The sequence below is a fragment of the Ranitomeya variabilis genome, chromosome 6, assembly GCF_051348905.1.
Source record: "Ranitomeya variabilis isolate aRanVar5 chromosome 6, aRanVar5.hap1, whole genome shotgun sequence".
NCBI lineage: Eukaryota > Metazoa > Chordata > Amphibia > Anura > Dendrobatidae > Ranitomeya > Ranitomeya variabilis.
This window is the reverse complement of record NC_135237.1, coordinates 165899774-165919797: the sequence shown is the minus strand read 5'-3', so window position 1 is coordinate 165919797 and position 20024 is coordinate 165899774. Positions and strand designations below refer to the sequence as shown.

Sequence of the window (20024 nt, the reverse complement as noted above, 5' to 3'; positions counted from 1 at the left end):
TGCTTCTGCTCCTGTCTCCTGTGTACTGACTGTCCATAGTACACAGCTGACACGATGAAATGACGTCATCACCTCAGCTGTTTCGCCCGCTGATTGGTGGAGGAAGTGGCCCTAGGCCCTTCCTCCACCAATCCAGTCAGTGTGGATATAGACAGTGGAGACAGGGAGCAGGTATGGTGCGGACCGTGGGCCATTGTTTTCAGCCCCTCAGCTGTCTCCGTCCACAGGCCGGACTGAGACAGCCACCAGAGGGCCGGATGTGTCCCGCGGGCCGCACATTGCCCAGGTCTGTCATATGGTATCCAGTGTCCAATGTGGGTTTTCAACAGAACTGTTGGAAACTCCCATGCTTCCTGGTTATCAATAGTGTAACTTTAAGGGCTCGCTCACACTGGCAAGTAGCATCTGATGATTCTCTCATGCAAGACCCTTGGATGTTATATGCAAATGACCCTCGGCTCAATCTCTGCTGCGAGCGTGAGACAAGTGTCATTTTACTGTGATCAGATTCTCTCACTTGCAAGAATCGGATCTCTGGTTTGGAGAAGATGGATAACTTAATTTCTCCCTCTTCTCCATTCTGTTTGTCAGCGTATATCGGATTGCACTCAGATGACATCCAAGTTCAGTCTGATGTTTTGTATGCACCTATAGACTTGTTTGGGTGCGTGCCGTTCGATATATATGCGGCCATTTTTTTGTCATGCTGACTCAGCATGAGAAAATATGCTAGTCAGTAGTATAAAATTGAAACAAGCGCTATCCAATAAAACATCGGATAGCACTTGTCCGCGTTATACGCTGGCTACTCGCCAGGGTGAGTGAACCCTCAAAGTAAAAAAGTAACGGCATAAACACTGATTAGGCTACGTTCACATTTGCGGTGTGCGCCGCAGCGTCGCCGCCGCAACGCACCGCATGCGTCGTGCGGCCCTATCTTTAACATTGGGGCCGCATGGCGCCGCATGTACATGCGTTGTCATGCGTTGTGGTGCGTCGTACGCCGCATGCGGCGTTAGGGCGCACCTGCCAGGGCGCGGCAAACGCAACATGTTGCATTTTTTGGGCGGCGCAGACTTTTTAAAAAACGCATGCGTCGTGTTTGCGTCGTGTTTGCGTCGTCGATGCGCCTTTTTTCCCATTGACTTGCATTGACAACGCAGACGACGCAAGTACTTGCGTCGTGATGCGTTGTACGACGCATGCGTTTTTCTTACAAAAATGCAAAACATTGTCTAGACTTTGTCTAGACACTTAAAAAAAGCACTATATATATAAAAAAAGGGGTGGGGGTTTGCCATTGTCTTTCACCAGGCTATCCACACAAGACACTGAGAGGAGCAACCTGCTTTCCAAACCTGTAAGTATATATTTCTCTTTGCATAATTTTTTTTCTGTGTTTTATTTTTTTTTTTTATTTAATTTGTGCAATGTTTGCTCTGTGATATTGTACGGTTATGGCACTGTAGGTTGTTATTGAATAATAACATTTTTTTTAATGTGTTTCTGATATATGCTGGCGTTTCTTGTGTGCGGCCTTGCTGGGTTTGGATTGGTTTTGGATTTATATTTTGGTTGTTCTTGTGTCATGCGGATGTTCAATGCCTTTTTTTTGTAAGATTTTTTATTGTAAAATTTGTGGTGCATGTCTTTTTCTGGCTTCTATTGTTGGGGTAACCGTATGGCGTTTTCTAGGCTCATGTCTTGCTGGGTTTTATTATGCTGTTGGCATTTTTTTTTCTTTCCTTGAGTGTCTTTTCTTGCTGGTGGGGGGCTACATTTATGATGTTTCATTTGTATTGTATTGTTCCGTGCTGCTATATGCCATTCGTTTTCTGTATGGCTTCCATATATATATCTCCTGTCTTGAATGTTTCCATAGCCAAGTGTGTAGTATTTATTTTTTTTTTTTTTTTAGTTTGGGCCCTTTTTTAAAAATTTCTTGTGTTCTCTTTTCTATTTGACTATGGTTTTTCTTTTGGTTGCTGTATATTGTCCTGTAATGTTTATTGCTTATTATCTATAATGGTATTTATCGCCTTTTTCAGATGTATTTCTGTGGTAGATGTCACCAGATGGTGTTGTTTTGGATCATGTCTTGTTGCTATTGTAAAGTATGGCGTGCAGTTTGCTATTTCATTGTGCCTTTTTTTTTCCTCTTTATTTTTTTTTTTTTTTTTTTTTTAAATTTGGACATAGGTGTCTATTTTTGCTTAATTTTGTTTGGGTCTATTCTTGTATTGTTTCTTCTATTGTCTTCTCTTGTAATGTATGGCGTTGTGGTGTCGCTTTTTGAGTTTGCATTGTCCTATCAGTCAACAGTCAATTGTGGTTGTTTTAATGTTTTATTGTATGTGGCATTGCTTTGAATGTGATTTTTTGCTCATTTTTTCATTGCAGAGCAAACTTGCAAGAATGACGAGTGAGTCAGAGTCTGAACATAGGCAATCGGCGAGGGGGAGTGCGGTGAGTAATTATGTCCAGTTGCTTACTATTCGCTGCCATTTGTAGCATTGTCACTAATTTTTGTATACATTTTTTTACAGGCTTCTTCAAGTGAGGGGGAAGGCACACAGCGGGAGCAGGGAGATCGGTGCCAAGATGGGTCGTCAGGCCGGCAAGTGAGTATTTGTTTTTTTTTTTTTATCTTTTTTTTTTTTGTGGCATCCTGCTGGGAGGAACATTAGGAGCAACCTGGTTTCACTAGGGCTGTTTACTAAGCTTAATTACATATAGCTTTTCAGGGCAGCAAGTATTTGGGGGAAGGTAACATACAGTTGAACTCCCTGCACAAAAACATTCAAAAATACAGGTTTAGAAACCATCAATATACATACATAAAATGGCAAAGGATAGGGCAAAGGTACAAATCATGCCAGGTGCTGATGATGGTTGTTTATATTTGCCTATTTGTAACCTTTTTGTTTTCTATTTTTTCTAGGTTTCACAACGGGACCACAGGGAGAGTATCGATGTGGAGCTCCTGATCTCCAGCATCCAGGAGCGTGGCCCGTTGTGGGACAGCCGTGACCCCCGGCACATGGACCAGGTGGTTTCTAGGCGTTTGTGGGCAGAGGTGGCAAAGTCGCTGTGGGATGGCTTTGACAGTGCCTCCGCCAAGGACAAAGGCACCTTTAGTGAGTATTGCTGATACGCTGCTATGACCCATCTTGCCAGGATAAACACAACCGTGTGTGATGCTATCAACGCCTAAACTTTGCATCACACACGGTTGTTTTATCATTTTAAAATGCTACATATGTAACCTTTTTTTTTCTTTGCATTCACAGTGACAAAGTTGAGGACCAGATGGCGATCCATGAAGGACCGTTTCAATAAGGGGCTGCGTGCTGAGGAGGAGCAATCGAGGAGTGGTGCTGCTGCGGCCAAGTCGGTTCCATATAAATACAACCGACAATTACAGTTCCTAAGACCAATCCTTGGCCGCCGACAGTAAGTATTTTGTCCACATACCATATTGCACATTGGACATTGCCCAGACACATATATTGCACAGCCACATAGTACATTGCCCAGCCACGTACATTGTGCATCCACACACATAGTATGTTTGCAGGCCACTATATCGCAGCCACATAGTACACGTTCTAGCCACGTATCCACATAGTACATTTCCCAGGCACATAGTGTCTTGGCCATCAATGTAGTCAGCGTAGCATATTGGCCATCCACGGTATTTTTTTTAGGTTAAGCGAGAGTCCTTGTAGTCCATGACAGGTTACGTTCTGAGTCAGTGTAGTTCTGATCGCAGGAATAATGATGACGTCTCGATCACAAGATCCTAACGTCATGGACATTCCTGCGATCAGATCAGCAAAGTTTTTTTTTGTTTTTTTTTTTAAATTTTTTTTTTATAGACCTTAAATTTTCTATTATTTTTGAGACATAGACGGCATCTTGAAATTATTATTTCACACCAAAATTTTTTCAAAATATGACAGGGGTATGCATTGCCTTTGGCAGAGGGAATGTACAGTCATTTTCTGCCGTCGGTATGTCCATGATTGTTATCGTGAGCCCTAATGGTCAGCTGGCGATAACAATCAGCAATTTATTATAGGCCACACAGAGTGAGAGACAGGGGATTGTAATGTTTTGTTGTGTCATGTAATGAACATTTTTTTACAGGAGTTGGCGTATGTGATAGTTTATTAATTGAAGACTAATTTTTACATTATCTTTTCACAGGACACACAGCAGCACCCTCCAGCGAGCTCCCCCCTGTGAAGCGGAACTTCATGGATCGCCATCTGAGCCGTCACAGCCATCCCACAGCGACAGCAGGCCTGCACCACCATCATCTGGAGAACCGGCTGCCGGTACGTCAGGTTTTCCCCTGCCCGAGGCCTCTGGCGCACCTTCGTTCGGGAATTCCCGACAGCGCCAGCGGGCCTCGGACAGGTCAGTCATGCCTGAATTTTTGCACTTGGGCACGGTGTTCCAGAACGGTTTCAAGGCGTTGAGAGATGAAATGTCCAGTATGGGACGGCGCCTTGAAATCCTGGAAGCCGAGCTCACAAATCCGGCAAAACATTTTTTAAGCACAATTGCTAAGGGCATGGTGGAAAACCTTACGCCGGAACTCCAGATTTCGGTGATGCAGGACTGCCACAATTCTTACGTGAGGGCTCTGCAGCAGTCTCGGGTCGCGCAGTCAGCGACACTGCCCGTAGTGCCGTCGCTGGCTAGCGTGACTCCGACTACTGCTGCAGAGTCACTCCAGCCACCCCACCCTGGTCCAAGTGCCGGGCGACGCCACCACAGCCACCATACCAGTGTGCGGCCCACTCCTGCTCCTGCCAGGCCCTCATCCTCCCGTAGGAGTGCTTCTGGGGGAGATGCCGCCGAAGGCAGGGAAAAAAAAAAAAGAAAACATAAGAGGAGGCACACAGACACACACCCAGAGGCACAGGTTCTGGCTGCTCCAGGACACACACCATCTCGTCGTGGCTCTAGCCACAGCAGGAGCAGCCAGGGCCAACCAAGCCAAAAAAGAAGGCGGCTTGTGTTGCCTCCTCCCTCCTCCACTGACGAGGCGGTCTCCCCAGTGTACCCTGCGGGGGGTTTGGACCTGCCCTCAAGCCTCCTTCAGTATGGCGGCTCCTCCTCCTCTACCACTCCCACTCTCAGGTCCAGAACTCGAAGCTACCGGTCACCGCTGGTAGCGGATGTTGATCCCCCCTCGGATGTTGATACCCCCTAATTTGCTTTTCCCTTTTTTTCTGTTTCCCCCCAATAAAAATTTATTTTTTTGTATACAATATTTGGTCTTCTTTTCAAGTACAATGCTCGGTAATTCACTCCGTGCGCCGTTTATTTGTGCTTCAAACGCCTCATATATGCAATGTCAGACAGTATTTTTGGATTTTTTAATTTGACCGTTTCTTTGGGTGTCGTTCATTGCTGTATGAGGTGTTTCCAAACACTAAAGTGTATGAGTTGTTTTCAAAGAAAAAGGGTATGTGTCCACGCTCAGGATTGCATCCGAATTTGGTCCGGATTTTAATTCAATATTTGTAGCCAAAACCAGGCGTGGGTAATAAATACAGCAGTGGAGCATATGTTTCTATTCTACTTTTCATAATTGTTCCACTCCTGGTTTTGGCTTACAAATATTGATGAAAAACCTGAGCAATTCAGGATGCAATCCTGAACGTGGACACATACTGTAAAGGTACCTTCACACTTAACAATGCTGCAGCAAAACAGACAACGATGCAATTCACTGCAGCATCGCTATTTGGGAGCTGGAGAGCTGTCTGTGTGACCGCTCTCCAGCGACCAACGATGCCGAGGTCCCCGGGTAACCATGTTAAACATCGGGTTGCTAAGCGCAGGGCGCACTTCCGATGTTTACCCTGGTTACCAGTGTAAAATGAAAAAAAAAAATAAATATTCACAATCGCATCCCCCGGCGTCAGCTTCCCTGCACTGACTGAGTGACGTCCCTCACAGCAACGCTGTGCTGTGCATTCACTTTACGGCCGGCGCTCACTCAGTGCAGGAAGTGGACGCCAGGGGACGCGAAGATGAGTATATTTATTTTTATTTTTTAGTTTACAATTAACACTGGTAACCACGGTAAACATAAGCGCGACCATGCGCTTGGTAACCCGTTGTTTACCCTGGTTACCAGTGTAAAACATCGCTGGTATCGTTGATTTTGCTGTCAAACACAACGATACACGGCGATCTGACAAACAAATAAATATGGTATGGTATAAATTTTGTCTTGGAAGCATGGTAGAAAACGTAAGAAATTTTTTTTATTAAAACACAACATTTTAAAAACAAAGGTTTACAAGTTTTTTAGATAAGGCACATTTACATTGGTGAACTATTTTTAGCATAGTCACACCAGAATACAGTCCAACAGTTTATTACACCATTGAATCTTGCCATGACAGACGGCCAACATCTGACACAAAATAGGCCGCAAAACGGTCCCTCATCTGCGCAATTTCCACGCTTGACCTCAGAGGATGATCATGGAAATTGGGCAATGGGTTGGCTATGGTTTCATCCAGATCAACGTTCAGTCTCTCTTTGGCCAGAATAAAATTGTGGAGAACCACACACGCCTTCACCACCTCATCCACTGTCTCAGTTTTCAGATTAATGGCGGATCCTAATATCCGCCATTTAGAGACAAGGATGCCAAAGGCGCACTCCACAGTCCTTCTGGCCCTGGACAGTCTGTAATTGAACACCCTTTTCGTGTGGTCCAAGCCCCGACTTGAGTAGGGTTTCAATAGGTTGGCAGACATTTGGAATGCCTCATCCCCAACCACAACAAATGGCATCGCAGGGCCTTCGGTGTGGGGAAGAGGTCGTGGCTGGGGGAAATTGAAATTGTTGCCATATAATTTTTGGCCCATATCAGACTCTTTGAATGTGCGCGAGTCATTTGACCGGCCAAAAGCACCAATGTCGACTGCCAGAAAACGGCAGTCCGCACCGGCAATTGCCATCAGCACAGTGGAAAAATATTTTTTGTAGTTATAGAAAAGGGATCCACTTTTCCCTGGCTTGGTAATACGAATGTGCTTGCCATCCACCGCGCCAATACAGTTTGGAAACGAACACACTTCCTCAAATTTCTCGGCGTTGGCCAACCAGATATCGCTTGTAGGGACGGGTAAAAATTCTTCCCGGAGGTTATCCCACAAAGCGCGGCAGGTCTCAGCAATAATTCCCGAGAGAGTGGAGACTCCAATCCGGAACTGAAATTGAAGGGATCGCAAGGTCTCTCCGGTAGCCAGGAAACTGCCAAGAAGATAAAGAAATTACATTAGTACATTGCAATTTATAAGGGTATGTCTCCACTGTCCGGAGACGCGGCGCTATCGTTGCAGCGGCGAAGCCGGTCGGCGATAAGCCCCGCCCCCTTCCTGGGACGCAATGGTGCCGGATGTGTACAGTACACATCCGGGATCATCGCACCCCTCGCCGTAGGGCCCTGTGATATACCTTGCGGGGACGCTGCGTCCCCGCAAGGTGTACGGACATGCTGTGTTCTGAAAAGACGCGCAGCATGTCCGGAGTCGCAGGGCCTCCGCGTGCGGGTTTCCACGCATAGTGGAGACGGGATTTCATAAAATCCCCTCCACTATGCTGGAACATCTGGACGCTGCTTGTTTGACGCTGCAGCGTCAAACAAGCTTACTGACCGTAGAAACACAGCCTAAAAGTACATTGACCATACCACCCCCAACAAAAATTAAGAAAAAAAAAAAAAAAAAAAGGGAAGATGTGAACGTAGCCGAACATATCTCAAGTCATTCAAACAGCTACGTACCGTAGAGTCACCAGCAGCCGCTCCTCTGCGGATATAGCTCTCCGGAGCTGAGTATCCTGCCTGCTGATGGCTCCTTCCACCCGACGCAGAAGATACCGGAAGCTCTCCTGAGACATCCTGGTGTACTCGAAATACTTCTCCAGGTTCTCATTCAGTTCGCCAAACAAGCTATGGTATGCTCCACGGCTCTCCCGGACTTCCAAGATAGGGTGTATCCAAAATCTGCGATGAATCCATCTCCGTTTTTCTCTTTCTCTTTGATGAGCACAGGCGACAGCATAGGCATGAGCCAAGGCTAAATCCATCTCCATATCCATGATAACACTGTCCAAGGGACGCTCCATCATGAATACCAGCAAATGGGAGGAATTCATGTCTGCCATGGTATATATACACAATTACATAAACACCAACCCTCTTCTAGCCATTGGTGGCCCTTATCTATTGTGTAGACACTTTTTTTGGTGGGTGGGATGAAGAATGACTCACTGCACAAAAAACGCATGCGGCGCAAAACGCTGCGTTTTTTGTTGGAAACGCAACTGCGTTTACAAAAAACGCTGCGTTTTGCGCCGCATGCGTTGAACGCATGCGGCGCAAAACGCAGCGTTGTGCATGCGTTGTGTTGCGTTTTTGTCTGCGTTGTGCGTTGCGGCGGCGACGCTGCGGCGCACACCGCAAATGTGAACGTAGCCTTACCGGGTCTTAGTCTGTAACTGTTTTACTAACAGTGTGTTTTCGGAGTGCATTACTGCCTGTTGTCACCTGAAGATGGGTGCTATATGCTTTGGAAACAAGTCGTCAATAAAGTTTCTATGATAAATAATAAGACCATTCCTTTTTTTCTTTTTCATGGTGTTGCACATTGTTTGATACATTTGACACTTATCTGGCCTCATGGAGATGTCCATGAAACATGGTATAAGCACAGACGGCCATGTACGGACTGGCTGCAGGCCTTCTGACCCGAACTTGACATCCTCAAAGCCATATATGAGGCTGCTGCAATTGGGTCTGGAGACCCACAGTCAGTCCGTACACCAGTTGTGCATCATCTTCACGGACGTCTGAGTTCGGCTTTGGATAGTTGTTAAAGGGAACCTGTCAGCAGATTTTGCCGCTATAAGATGCGGCCACTGCCTTTCAGGGCTTATCTATAGCATTCTATAATGCTGTGTATAAGCCCCTGGTCTGACCTCCAAGTGAAGAAAAGTAAGTTATATTATACTCACCCGGGGGTCGGTCCTGTGCGGTCCGGTCCGATGGGTGTCACTGGTCTTGGTCCAGCGTCTCCCATCTTCTTGTGATGCCGCCCTCCTGTTGCTTCATCGCTCCCCGGCATCGCGCTCCTGCGCAGGCTTACTTATCTGTCCTGTTGAGGGCAGAGCAAAGTACTACAGTGCGCAGGGGCTGGGAATGGTCAGAGAGGCCCAGTGCCTGCGCACTGCAGTACTCTGCTCTGCCCTCAACAAGGCAGAGAAGTATGCCTGCACACGCGTGCCGATGCTGGGGAGCGATGAAGAAGCAGAGGGTGGCATCGCAAGAAGATGGGAGGTGCCAGACCCAGACCTGTGACACCCATAGGACCGGACCTCACAGGACCGACCCCCCGGGTGAGTATAACTTGGAGGTCGGACCAGGGGCTTATCTACAGCATTATAGAATGCAGTAGATAAGCCCTGAAAGGCAGTGGCCGCATCTTATTGCGGCAAAATCTACTGACAGGTTCACTTTAAAGGGACTCTGTCACGTGAATTTGGAGGGAACAATTTTCAGCCATAGGGGCGGGGTTTTCGGGTGTTTGATTCACCCTTTCCTTACCCGCTGGCTGCATGCTGGCTGCAATATTGGATTGAAGTTCATTCTCTGTCCTCCGTAGTACATGCCTGCACAAGGCAATCTTGCCTTACGCAGGAGTGAAAATTGTTCCCTCCAAATTCAGGTGACAGAGTCCCTTTAAACCTTATTTGGATACCTAACAACGCCCAGATTACACCCACTTTCTTACCCCTTTACCCCCAAGGGTGGTTTGCACGTTAATGACCAGGCCAATTTTTACAATTCTGACCCCTGTCCCTTTATGAGGTTATAACTCTGGAATGCTTCAACTGATCCCGGTGATTCTGACAATGTTTTCTCGTGACATATTGTACTTCATGGTAGTGGTAAAATTTCTGTGATATTACTTGCGTTTATTTGTAATAAAACCCAGAAATTTTGGCGAAAATTTTGAACATTTTGCAATTTTGCAACTTTGAATTTTCATGCCCTTAAATCACAGAGATATGTCACACAAAATACTTACCGTATATACTCGAGTATAAGCCGAGATAAGTAACATTTCCCACATGTCTACTTTACATCAGCACAATTTTGAAACCAAATTTTTTTTGTTAGGGAGTTATAAGGGTTAAAAGTTGACCAGCAATTTCTCATTTTCACAACACCATTTTTTTTAGGGACCACATCTCATTTGAAGTTACTTTGAGGGGTCTATATGATAGAATATACTAAAAAGTTACACCATTCTAAAAACTGCTCCCCTCATGGAGCTCAAAACCACATTTACGAAGTTTATTAACCCTTCAAGTGCTTCATAGGAATTTTTGCAATGTTTTAAAAAATGAACATTTAACTTTTTTCACAAAAAAATTACTTCAGATCCAATTTGTTTTATTTTACCAAGAGTAACAGGAGAAATTGTTGTACAATATGTCCGCAGTACGATGCTACCCCATATGGGTTCTTTCGCAGGAACTGAAGAAATTTGGAGGGAAAAAATGAACATTTAACTATTTTTTACCCAAATTTTACATTAGACCCAAAATAAAAATGAATCCCAAAATTTGTTATGCAATTGCTCCTGAGTACGCAATACCCAATATGTGGAGGAAAACTACTGTTTGGGTCAGGTCGGGCTGGCCCACAGGAGAACCAGAGGATTCTCCTGCGGGCCCAATCACTGACATCTGCTGGCATACAGGGCCGGCAGCTGCCCCAGGTCCCCCAGCCAGTGGCGTGTTGCTAATAGCAGCACACCACACAGCTGCTATGGGGCCCTAGAGTCAGGAGTGCTTGCCTGCGCCAGCGGAGCAGCAGTGGGTGACAAGAGGCAGGAGCCGGCTGCTGCGGCTAAAGCTTATGCCCGCTGCTACAGAAAAATGAATATTCACTACTCTCCACACCCAAGGCTCCTGTTTCCTGTCACTCGCTGCTGCCCCCCAGCGCGTGCCGCATTTAACTGTATCGGCATCATTGATGCTGATACAATTGAAAGCAATAATGGAGGAGAGGGCGTCAGATAATGCTCCCTCCCCCATTATTCCCCTCTGCCTCTGACACAGCCGGGGCATGATGATGTCACTTCATCGTGCACCATGCTGTCTGCTGGGCAGACAGCAGAGCAGTTGCTGAGACCGGAGCAGAGCCGGGATCAGTGGGGGAGTGAGGAGGAGAGGTGAGTATTGAGTTTCTTTTTTTAATATATATTTATATGTTAGTGAGTTAGTACTGATGGCTATAATACTGTAGGGCTGGATTATATACTATGGAGGGGGCTACATTATATTGTATGGAGGGAGATGCTGCATTATACCCTATGAGGGGGCTACATTATATTCTATGGAGGGCTGTATTATAGCCTATGAGGGGGCTGCATTGTACCATATGGGGAGCCTGCATTATACCCTCAGGGGGCTTCATTTTATTCTATGGTGGGGAGGCTGCATTATATCCTATGAGGGGGCTACATTATACTATATGATGGGGGCTTCATTATACCGTATGAGGAGTCTACATTATATTCTATGAGGGGCTGCGTTATACCCTTAGAGTGCATTATACCCTATGAGGGGTCTACATTATATTCTATGGGGGGGCCGCATTATACCCTATGAGGGGACTGCATTATACTCTATGAGGGGGCTACATTATATTCTGTGGGGGGTGTCATGGGGTTACCGTGACATTGTGGAGCCAGAAAACCGCAGCATCTGATTGCGCCTTTTCCAGCACTTAGAAGAAGCACTTTCATTCGTTTTAATGGTGTTTATTCCTTTTGGCCGAACAGGGGTTAATCGGCCATGTTGGAAATCTCTGAACTCTCAGCTGAGCTCAGTTAGCCACTCCCTTCCCCTTTATAAGCTGGGTTCTGATACAGATCCATGTCAGAGCTAGCATTTGCTGCATGGCTTCAGGAGGAAAAGGTGTGCATATGAGGAGTGTTGGAGGAGTTATCTGAGACTGTTGCGTGGTTTGTAAGTGTGGTAATTCCATTCCATTCTCTACTTTTGTTTATTCCCCTACATCTACTCCCCGGTGCATTCCTCTGTTATTTGTTAGTGAATATTTTGTATGCCTTGAGTTTTCAGTTAACTCTTATTTGTGTTACCTTGTTTGTCGGGTTGGTGTACTGCGGTGCACAGTAGCACCCCTCTTCCCTGGGAGGGGGAAGGGAACAGACGGAGGCCTATCTCAGGAGATAAGGCAAGGGTGGTGGCCCCAGCATCTTCAACTTCAGAAGTATCCCCTGAAATAGGGTGAGCTAGGGTTAGAGCTCATTATACCCCATGAGGGGGCTGCATTATATTCTATGGGGGTGCTGCATTACATTATATGGGGGGCTGCATTATACTATTTGAGGGGGCTACATTATATTCTATGGGGGGCTACATTATACTCTGAGGGGGCTGCATTATTCCCTATGAGGGGTGTTGTGAATTCCGTTCTCGGGCTCCCTCCTGTGGTCATGAGTGGTACTGTGTGAGTTCTGTTCTTGGGCTCCCTCTGGTGGCCTTTAGCGATATGGCTGGTCTGTAGCTGGGATCCAGCTGCCTCGTTTTCTGCTAGTCTGGCTGCCTATTTAACTCCACCTGGACCTTTACTTGTTGCCTGCTGTCGTTGTATTCAGTACTGGTTCTGATTCCTCTGGGACTTCCCTTGTGACCTGTCTCCTCCTGGAGAAGCTAAGTCTTGCTAGTTCATGTTTGCTCATTGTTCTCTTGAAAATGTTTCTCAGTATATGATGAGTTCAGTCCAGCTTGCTTATATGTGATTTTCTCGCTTGCTGGAAGCTCTGGGGTGCAGAGTTGCGCCCCTCACATCGTGAGTCAGTGTGGGGGTTCTTGTATTCTCTGCGTGGATAATTTTGATAGTATTTAATACTGACCGCACAGATTGCTTGCTATCTTCTGACTATTTAGTGTTAGCGGGCCTCATTTGCTAAAACCTGTTTTCATTTCTACGTTTGTGTTTTCCCCTTAACTCACCGTTATTATTTGTGGGGGGCTGTCTAATCTTTGGGGTAATTTCTCTGAGGCAAGTGAGGCTTTGTTTCTCTCTAGGGGTAGCTAGTTTCTCAGGCTGTGAAGAGGCGTCTAGGTTTTTAGGAACGCTCCACGGCTGCCTATAGTGTGTGTCGGTAGGATCAGGGTTGCGGTCAGTACAGTTCCCACATTCCCAGAGCTTGTCCTTAAAATCTGGTTTATTTATCAGGTCAGTTTTGTGATCCTAACCACCAGGATCATAACAGTACAGCAGGCCCGTAAAGTGTTAATGCATCGCAAAAGAGGGATAAGAGAGGTCCTGAGTTCATTTTTTTTTTTCCTCTGCAGTGTGTCTAGCCTCTCTCCTCCCCTTAATCTCTGGGTGGTTCAGAATTCAGCTGCAGATATGGACGTTCCGAGTCTGTCCTCTAGTGTGGATCATCTCACTGCAAGGGTACAAAGCATTCAGGATTATGTAGTTCACAGTCCTATGTCAGAGCCTAAAATACCAATTCCTGAGTTGTTCTCTGGAGATAGATCTAGGTTTTTGAACTTCAAAAATAATTGCAAATTATTCCTTTCTCTGAGACCTCGTTCCTCTGGTGACTCTGTTCAGCAAGTTAAAATTATTATTTCTTTGTTACGTGGTGACCCTCAAGATTGGGCATTCTCCCTGACGCCAGGAGATCCTGCATTGCTAAATGTGGATGCGTTTTTTCTGGCACTTGGATTGCTTTATGAGGAACCTAATCTAGTAGACCAGGCAGAAAAGGTTTTGCTGGCTCTCTCTCAGGGTCAGGATGAAGCAGAGGTTTACTGTCAGAAGTTTAGGAAATGGTCTGTGCTCACTCAATGGAATGAGTGTGCCCTGGCAGCGATTTTCAGAAAGGGTCTTTCTGAAGCCATTAAGGATGTTATGGTGGGGTTCCCCACGCCTGCGGGTCTGAATGAGTCAATGTCTCTGGCCATTCAGATTGATCGGCGTTTGCGGAAGCGCAAACCTGTGCACCATCTGGCGGTGTTTTCTGAGCAGAAGCCTGAGTCTATGCAATGTGACAGGATTCTGACCAGAATTGAACGGCAAAATCACAGACGTCAGAATGGGTTGTGCTTTTACTGTGGTGATTCAGCTCATGTTATCTCAGATTGTTCTAAGCGCACAAATAGGTTCGCTAAGTCTGTCACCATTGGTACTGTACAGCCTAAATTCATTTTGTCTGTTACTTTGATTTGCTCCCTGTCATCCTACTCAGTTATGGCTTTTGTGGATTCAGGTGCTGCCCTGAATTTGATGGATTTGTCATTTGCCAGGCGCTGTGGTTTTGTCTTGGAGCCTTTGCAGTTTCCTATTCCACTAAGGGGAGTTGATGCTACGCCATTGGCTAAGAATAAGCCTCAGTACTGGACTCAAGTGACTATGTGCATGACTCCTGCACATCAGGAGGTGATTCGTTTTCTTGTGTTACATAATTTGCATGACGTTGTCGTGTTGGGGCTGCCATGGCTGCAGGTTCATAATCCAGTCCTGGATTGGAAAGCAATGTCTGTGTCAAGTTGGGGTTGCCGGGGGATTCATGGCGATGCTCCTTTGGTGTCAATTGCTTCTTCTACTCCTTCTGAAGTCCCTGAATTTTTGTCGGACTACCAGGATGTATTTGATGAGCCCAAATCCAGTGCCCTACCTCCTCATAGGGATTGTGATTGTGCTATAAATTTGATTCCTGGTAGTAAGTTCCCTAAGGGATGACTTTTTAATTTATCTGTACCAGAACATGCCGCTATGCGGAGTTTTGTGCCTGACTCTCCGGGAATTTCTGAACCGGCTGGTATCCTCAGAGAGGGGGTGATTTTGTCTGCCATCTCCCCTGATTTGCGACGGGTGCTGCAGGAATTTCAGGCCAATAGACCTGACCGTTGTCCACCGGAGAGACTGTTTGTCCCGGATAGATGGACCAGTAGAGTTATTTCCGAGGTTCATTCTTCGGTGTTGGCGGGTCATCCTGGGATTTTTGGTACCAGGGATTTGGTGGCTAGGTCCTTTTGGTGGCCTTCCTTGTCGCGGGATGTGCGTTCCTTTTTGCAGTCCTGTGGGATTTGTGCTCGGGCCAAGCCTTGCTGTTCTCGTGTCAGTGGATTGCTTTTGCCCTTGCCTGTCTCGAAGAGGCCCTGGACGCATATTTCCATGGATTTTATTTCGGATCTTCCAGTCTCTCAGAGGATGTCTGTCATCTGGGTGGTTTGTGATCGTTTTTCTAAAATGGTCCATTTGGTTCCCTTGCCTAAACTGCCTTCTTCCTCCGATTTGGTTCCGCTGTTTTTTCAGAATGTGGTTCGTTTGCATGGTATTCCGGAGAACATTGTGTCTGACAGAGGATCCCAGTTTGTGTCCAGATTTTGGCAGTCCTTTTGTGCTAAGATGTGCATTGATTTGTCTTTTTCGTCGGCCTTCCATCCTCAGATGAATGGCCAAACCGAACGAACTAATCAGACCTTGGAAACTTATTTGAGATGTTTTGTTTCTGCTGATCAGGATGATTGGGTGACTTTTCTGCCATTGGCTGAGTTCGCCCTCAATAATCGGGCTAGTTCTGCTACTTTGGTTTCGCCTTTTTTTTGTAATTCTGGTTTTCATCCTCGTTTTTCCTCAGGTCAGGTTGAGCCTTCGGACTGTCCTGGGGTGGATTCTGTGGTGGATAGGTTGCAGCAGATTTGGAACCACATAGTGGTCCACGTAGTGGACAATTTGACGTTGTCACAGGAGAAGGCTCAGCGCTTTGCTAACCGCCGTCGCTGTGTGGGTCCCCAACTTCGTGTGGGGGATTTGGTGTGGTTGTCTTCTCTTTTTGTTCCTATGAAGGTTTCCTCTCCTAAGTTCAAGCCTCGTTTCATCGGTCCTTATAAGATTTTAGAAATCCTCAACCCTGTGTCATTTCGTCTGGACCTCCCAGCATCGTTTGCCATTCATAATGTGTTCCATAGGTCATTGTTGCGGAGGTATGTGGTGCCTGTGGTTCCTTCTGTTGATCCTCCTGCTCCGGTGTTGGTCGAGGGAGAATTGGAGTATGTGGTTGAGAAGATCTTGGATTCTCGTATTTCGAGACGGAAGCTTCAGTACTTAGTTAAATAGAAGGGCTATGGTCAGGAGGATAATTCCTGGGTTGTCGCCTCTGATGTCCATGCGGCCGATTTGGTTCGTGCCTTTCATTTGGCTCGTCCTGATCGGCCTGGGGGCTCTGGTGAGGGTTCGGTGACCCCTCCTCAAGGGGGGGGTACTGTTGTGAATTCCGTTCTCGGGCTCCCTCCTGTGGTCATGAGTGGTACTATATTAGGGGGCTGCATTATATTCTATGGGGAGGGATACATTATACTCTGAGGGGGCTACATTATATTCTATGGGGGGGCTGTATTATACCCTATAAGGGGGGCTGCATTATACCCTATGAGAGGGGCTGCATGAAGCCCCATGAGTGGGTCTGCATTATTTTCTATGTGGGGGTTACATAATATTATATGAGGGAGGCTACCCCAACCTCCGCTATGTCATTAAGACATGTACTACCTTATCTTTTACCCTGATAGTAGCATGCTTTACCACACAATTGGTGGTCTTGTATTTATTACTATGTAGCTACATAGTGGGCCCCAATAATGATTTTCTCTGGTGGGCCCAAGGTGCTCCAGTCCAACGCGGGTTTGGGTGCAAGGCAGGGTTCCAAAGGGAAGGAGCGCCACTTGACTTTTTGAATGCAAAATTTTCTGGAATCATTAGTGGATGCCATGTCACAATTGAAGAGTTTCTGATGTGCCTAAAAAGTGAAAACCCACCATATGTGACCCCATTTTGGAACCAGGAACTTATATATATGTGTGGTGAGCACCCTGAACTTCACAGAAGTTTATAATGTTGAGCCATGAAAATAAAAAATCACACTTTTCCCAAAAAAATAATCTTTCTGCCCCAATTTTTTTAACAGGAAAAAATGGACCACAAAATTTGTTGTGGAATTTCTCATCAGTACGCAGATACTCCATATGAGGACAAAACTACTGTTTGGGATGCACGTCAGGGCTCAGAAAGGAAAGAGTGACATTTTGGAATGCAGATATTGATGGAATGTTCTACTGGGGTCATGTCGTGTTTGGAGAGCCCCTGATGTGCCTAAACAGTGGAAATATACAAATGAAAGAACGTGGTTCTCCAGTGAAGACAAATCCAATTAAAAGTAAAAAAAACCTTTTTTATTAACCCCTTCATGACCTTGGGATTTTCTGTTTTTCCGTGTTCGTTTTTCCCTCCATCCCAGAGCCATAACTTTTTTATTTTTCCGTCAATATGGCCATGTGAGGGCTTATTTTTTGTGGGATGAGTTTTACTTTTGAACAACATCATTGGTTTTACCATGTCGTGTACTGGAAAACTGGAAAAAAATTCCAAGTGCGGTGAAATTGCAAATTGCTATTTTGATTTTCCAGGTCATTACGAGTTCATAGACACCAAACATGTCTAGGTTCTTTTTTATCTAAGTGGTGAAAAAAAATTCCAAACTTTGCTAAAAAAAAACCAAAACAAAATTGCGCAATTTTCCTATACCCGTAGCGTCTCCATTTTTCGTGATCTGGGGTAGGGTGAGGGTTTATTTTTTGCATGCCGAGCTGACGTTTTTAATGATACCACATTTGTGCAGATACGTTCTTTTGATCGCCCGTTATTGCATTTTAATGCAATCCGTGGTGACCAAAAAACGTAATTCTGGCATTTCAAATTTTTTATCGCTACGCTTTTAGCGATCAGGTTAATCTTTTTTTTTTATTGATAGATCGGGCAATTCTGAACGCGGCTATACTAAATATGTGTAGGTTTGATTTTTTTTTTATTGTTTTATTTTGAATGGGGCGAAAGGGGGGTGATTTAAACTTTTTGTTTATTTATTTCACTTTTTTTTTTACTTAACTTTTGCCATGCTTCAATAGCCACAATGAAAGTCCATACTATATAACTGAAGCGTTTCAGCTAGAAGCCTCAATATTTGTAAGTGGTAAACAGTGGAAACCCCCCACAAGTGACACAATTTTGGAAACTAGACCCCTCAAGGAATTTATCTAGATGTGTGGTGAGCACCTTGAACAATTCTTTTCATTTTCCCAAGGATAGTAGGAGAAAATGGACCCCAAAATATGTTGTGCAATTTCTCGTGAGTACACCCAGAGGTGTATCTAGGGGGGCAGCCAGGGCATGTGCCCCAGGCACCGCATGCAGGGGGGCACAGTCGGGCCGCCTAATCTGGTGGTCCGCAGTGTCTCCCCCGGCGGCTGCATTCTGCAGCCCCCTGGACTGAGAGTCGGCTTAGTGTATAGTGTACTCACTAATTCTGTATAACGCAATCCTTAGTTACATAGTTTCCTCTTTTAGATATAAAATGACTGCTGATGGAGAAGCTGGTGACCATCAACCAGTCCTTCAGCTCCTCCATTAGAAAAGAAGCTTTCCCATGCTCCATCAGCAGTCATTGCATTATACAGCTAACAAGACAGGATGGTATGTAATAAAACAGGGCTCTATATAATCCAATATGTAAGGGATGGTGCTGTACATAACAAGAGAGGGCACTGTATAATAAGGGACGGCAATATACATAATAAAGGAGATTATGTAATATATATATATACACGTATGTTTGTGTGGCTATATATATATATATATATATATATATATATATATATATATAGCTTTTTCATCATAAAAGGAGGGGGGCCCAGACACATCTCTTGCACAGGGGTCCCAAGCTGTCGGTGTCTGCCACTGCCCAGGGATCAATTGTACTCACACCTTACAGAAGCGAGTACAATTGAGGCTCTGACTGCCGGGTCAAAGCGATGCGAGCAGCGTGATCGGATCATGTGACCATGCTGCTGACCTCAATCACGCTGCAGAGGCGAATAGGGTTGAGCGACTTTTATTTTTATAGGATCGGGTCGGGTTTCACGAAACCCGACTTTCTCAAAAGTCGGGTCGAGTGAAATCGGCCGATCCTATAAAAAAGTCGGGGTCGGGGTCGGCCGAAACGCGAAACCCAATGCAGTGCAATGGGATACTATGGTTCCCAGGGTCTGAAGGAGAGGAAACTCTCCTTCAGGCCCTGGGATCCATATTTAAGTGTAAAATAAAGAATTAAAATAAAAAATATTGATATACTCACCCTCTGACGAGCCCTGGTAGTAATCGGCATCTTCCGTTCCTAAGAATGAGCGCGTTCAGGGCCTTAGATGACGTCACGGCTTTGTGATTTGTCGCGGCTGCCCACGTGACCGCTCAGCGACCAATCACAAGCCGTGACGTAATTCTCTCAGGTCCTAAATTCCTCATTCTAGGAATTTAGGCCATGAGAATTACGTCACGGCTTGTGATTGGTCGCTGAGCGGTCACGTGGGCCGCCGCGACCAATCACAAAGCCGTGACGTCATCTAAGGCCCTGAACACGCTCATTCTTAAGAAGGAAGGCTGCCGGAAAGAAGCAGGGCACGTACGAGGGTGAGTATATACCTAATAGGAATATACTCACCCTCGGCTTCTTTCCGGCAGCCTTCCTTCTTAAGAATGAGCGCGTTCAGGGCCTTAGATGACGTCACGGCTTTGTGATTGGTCGCGACGGCCCACGTGACCGCTCAGCGACCAATCACAAGCCGTGACGTAATTCTCATGGCCTAAATTCCTAGAATGAGGAATTTAGGACCTGAGAGAATTACGTCACGGCTTGTGATTGGTCGCTGAGCGGTCACGTGGGCCGCCGCGACCAATCACAAAGCAGTGACGTCTTCTAAGGCCCTGAACGCGCTCATTCTTAGGAACGGAAGATGCCGGTTACCAGCGGCGATGTCCAGGCTGCGTCGGAGAGGTGAGTATATCAATATTTTTTATTTTAATTCTTTATTTTACACTTAAA

The 20024-nt window shown here is 45.8% G+C and overlaps 2 protein-coding genes across 5 annotated transcripts in view; both read left to right on the top strand.

Moving 5' to 3' along the window:
• SUGCT (succinyl-CoA:glutarate-CoA transferase) overlaps positions 1 to 20024 on the top strand; it is a 1711098-nt gene that overhangs the window by 13076 nt on the left and 1677998 nt on the right. The gene's annotated exons all lie outside the window — the stretch shown is intronic.
• On the top strand, positions 871 to 5403 carry LOC143782090 (uncharacterized). The gene is made up of 5 exons (XM_077269200.1): positions 871 to 2466; positions 2547 to 2621; positions 2942 to 3137; positions 3291 to 3453; positions 4210 to 5403. Exons 1-5 carry the CDS (start codon positions 2272 to 2274, stop codon positions 5222 to 5224), a joined length of 1644 nt encoding a protein of 547 aa, XP_077125315.1. The 5' UTR covers positions 871 to 2271; the 3' UTR covers positions 5225 to 5403.

What these genes read in the sequence shown, in the direction of transcription:
- LOC143782090 (XM_077269200.1), top strand. Translation starts at nt 2,272, where the DNA reads ATGGCGTTGTGGTGTCGCTTTTTGAGTTTGCATTGTCCTATCAGTCAA. An exon ending in AATCGGCGAGGGGGAGTGCG is followed by an intron (nt 2,467 to 2,546) that starts GTGAGTAATTAT and finishes ATTTTTTTACAG; the next exon opens with GCTTCTTCAAGTGAGGGGGA. An exon ending in ATGGGTCGTCAGGCCGGCAA is followed by an intron (nt 2,622 to 2,941) that starts GTGAGTATTTGT and finishes TATTTTTTCTAG; the next exon opens with GTTTCACAACGGGACCACAG.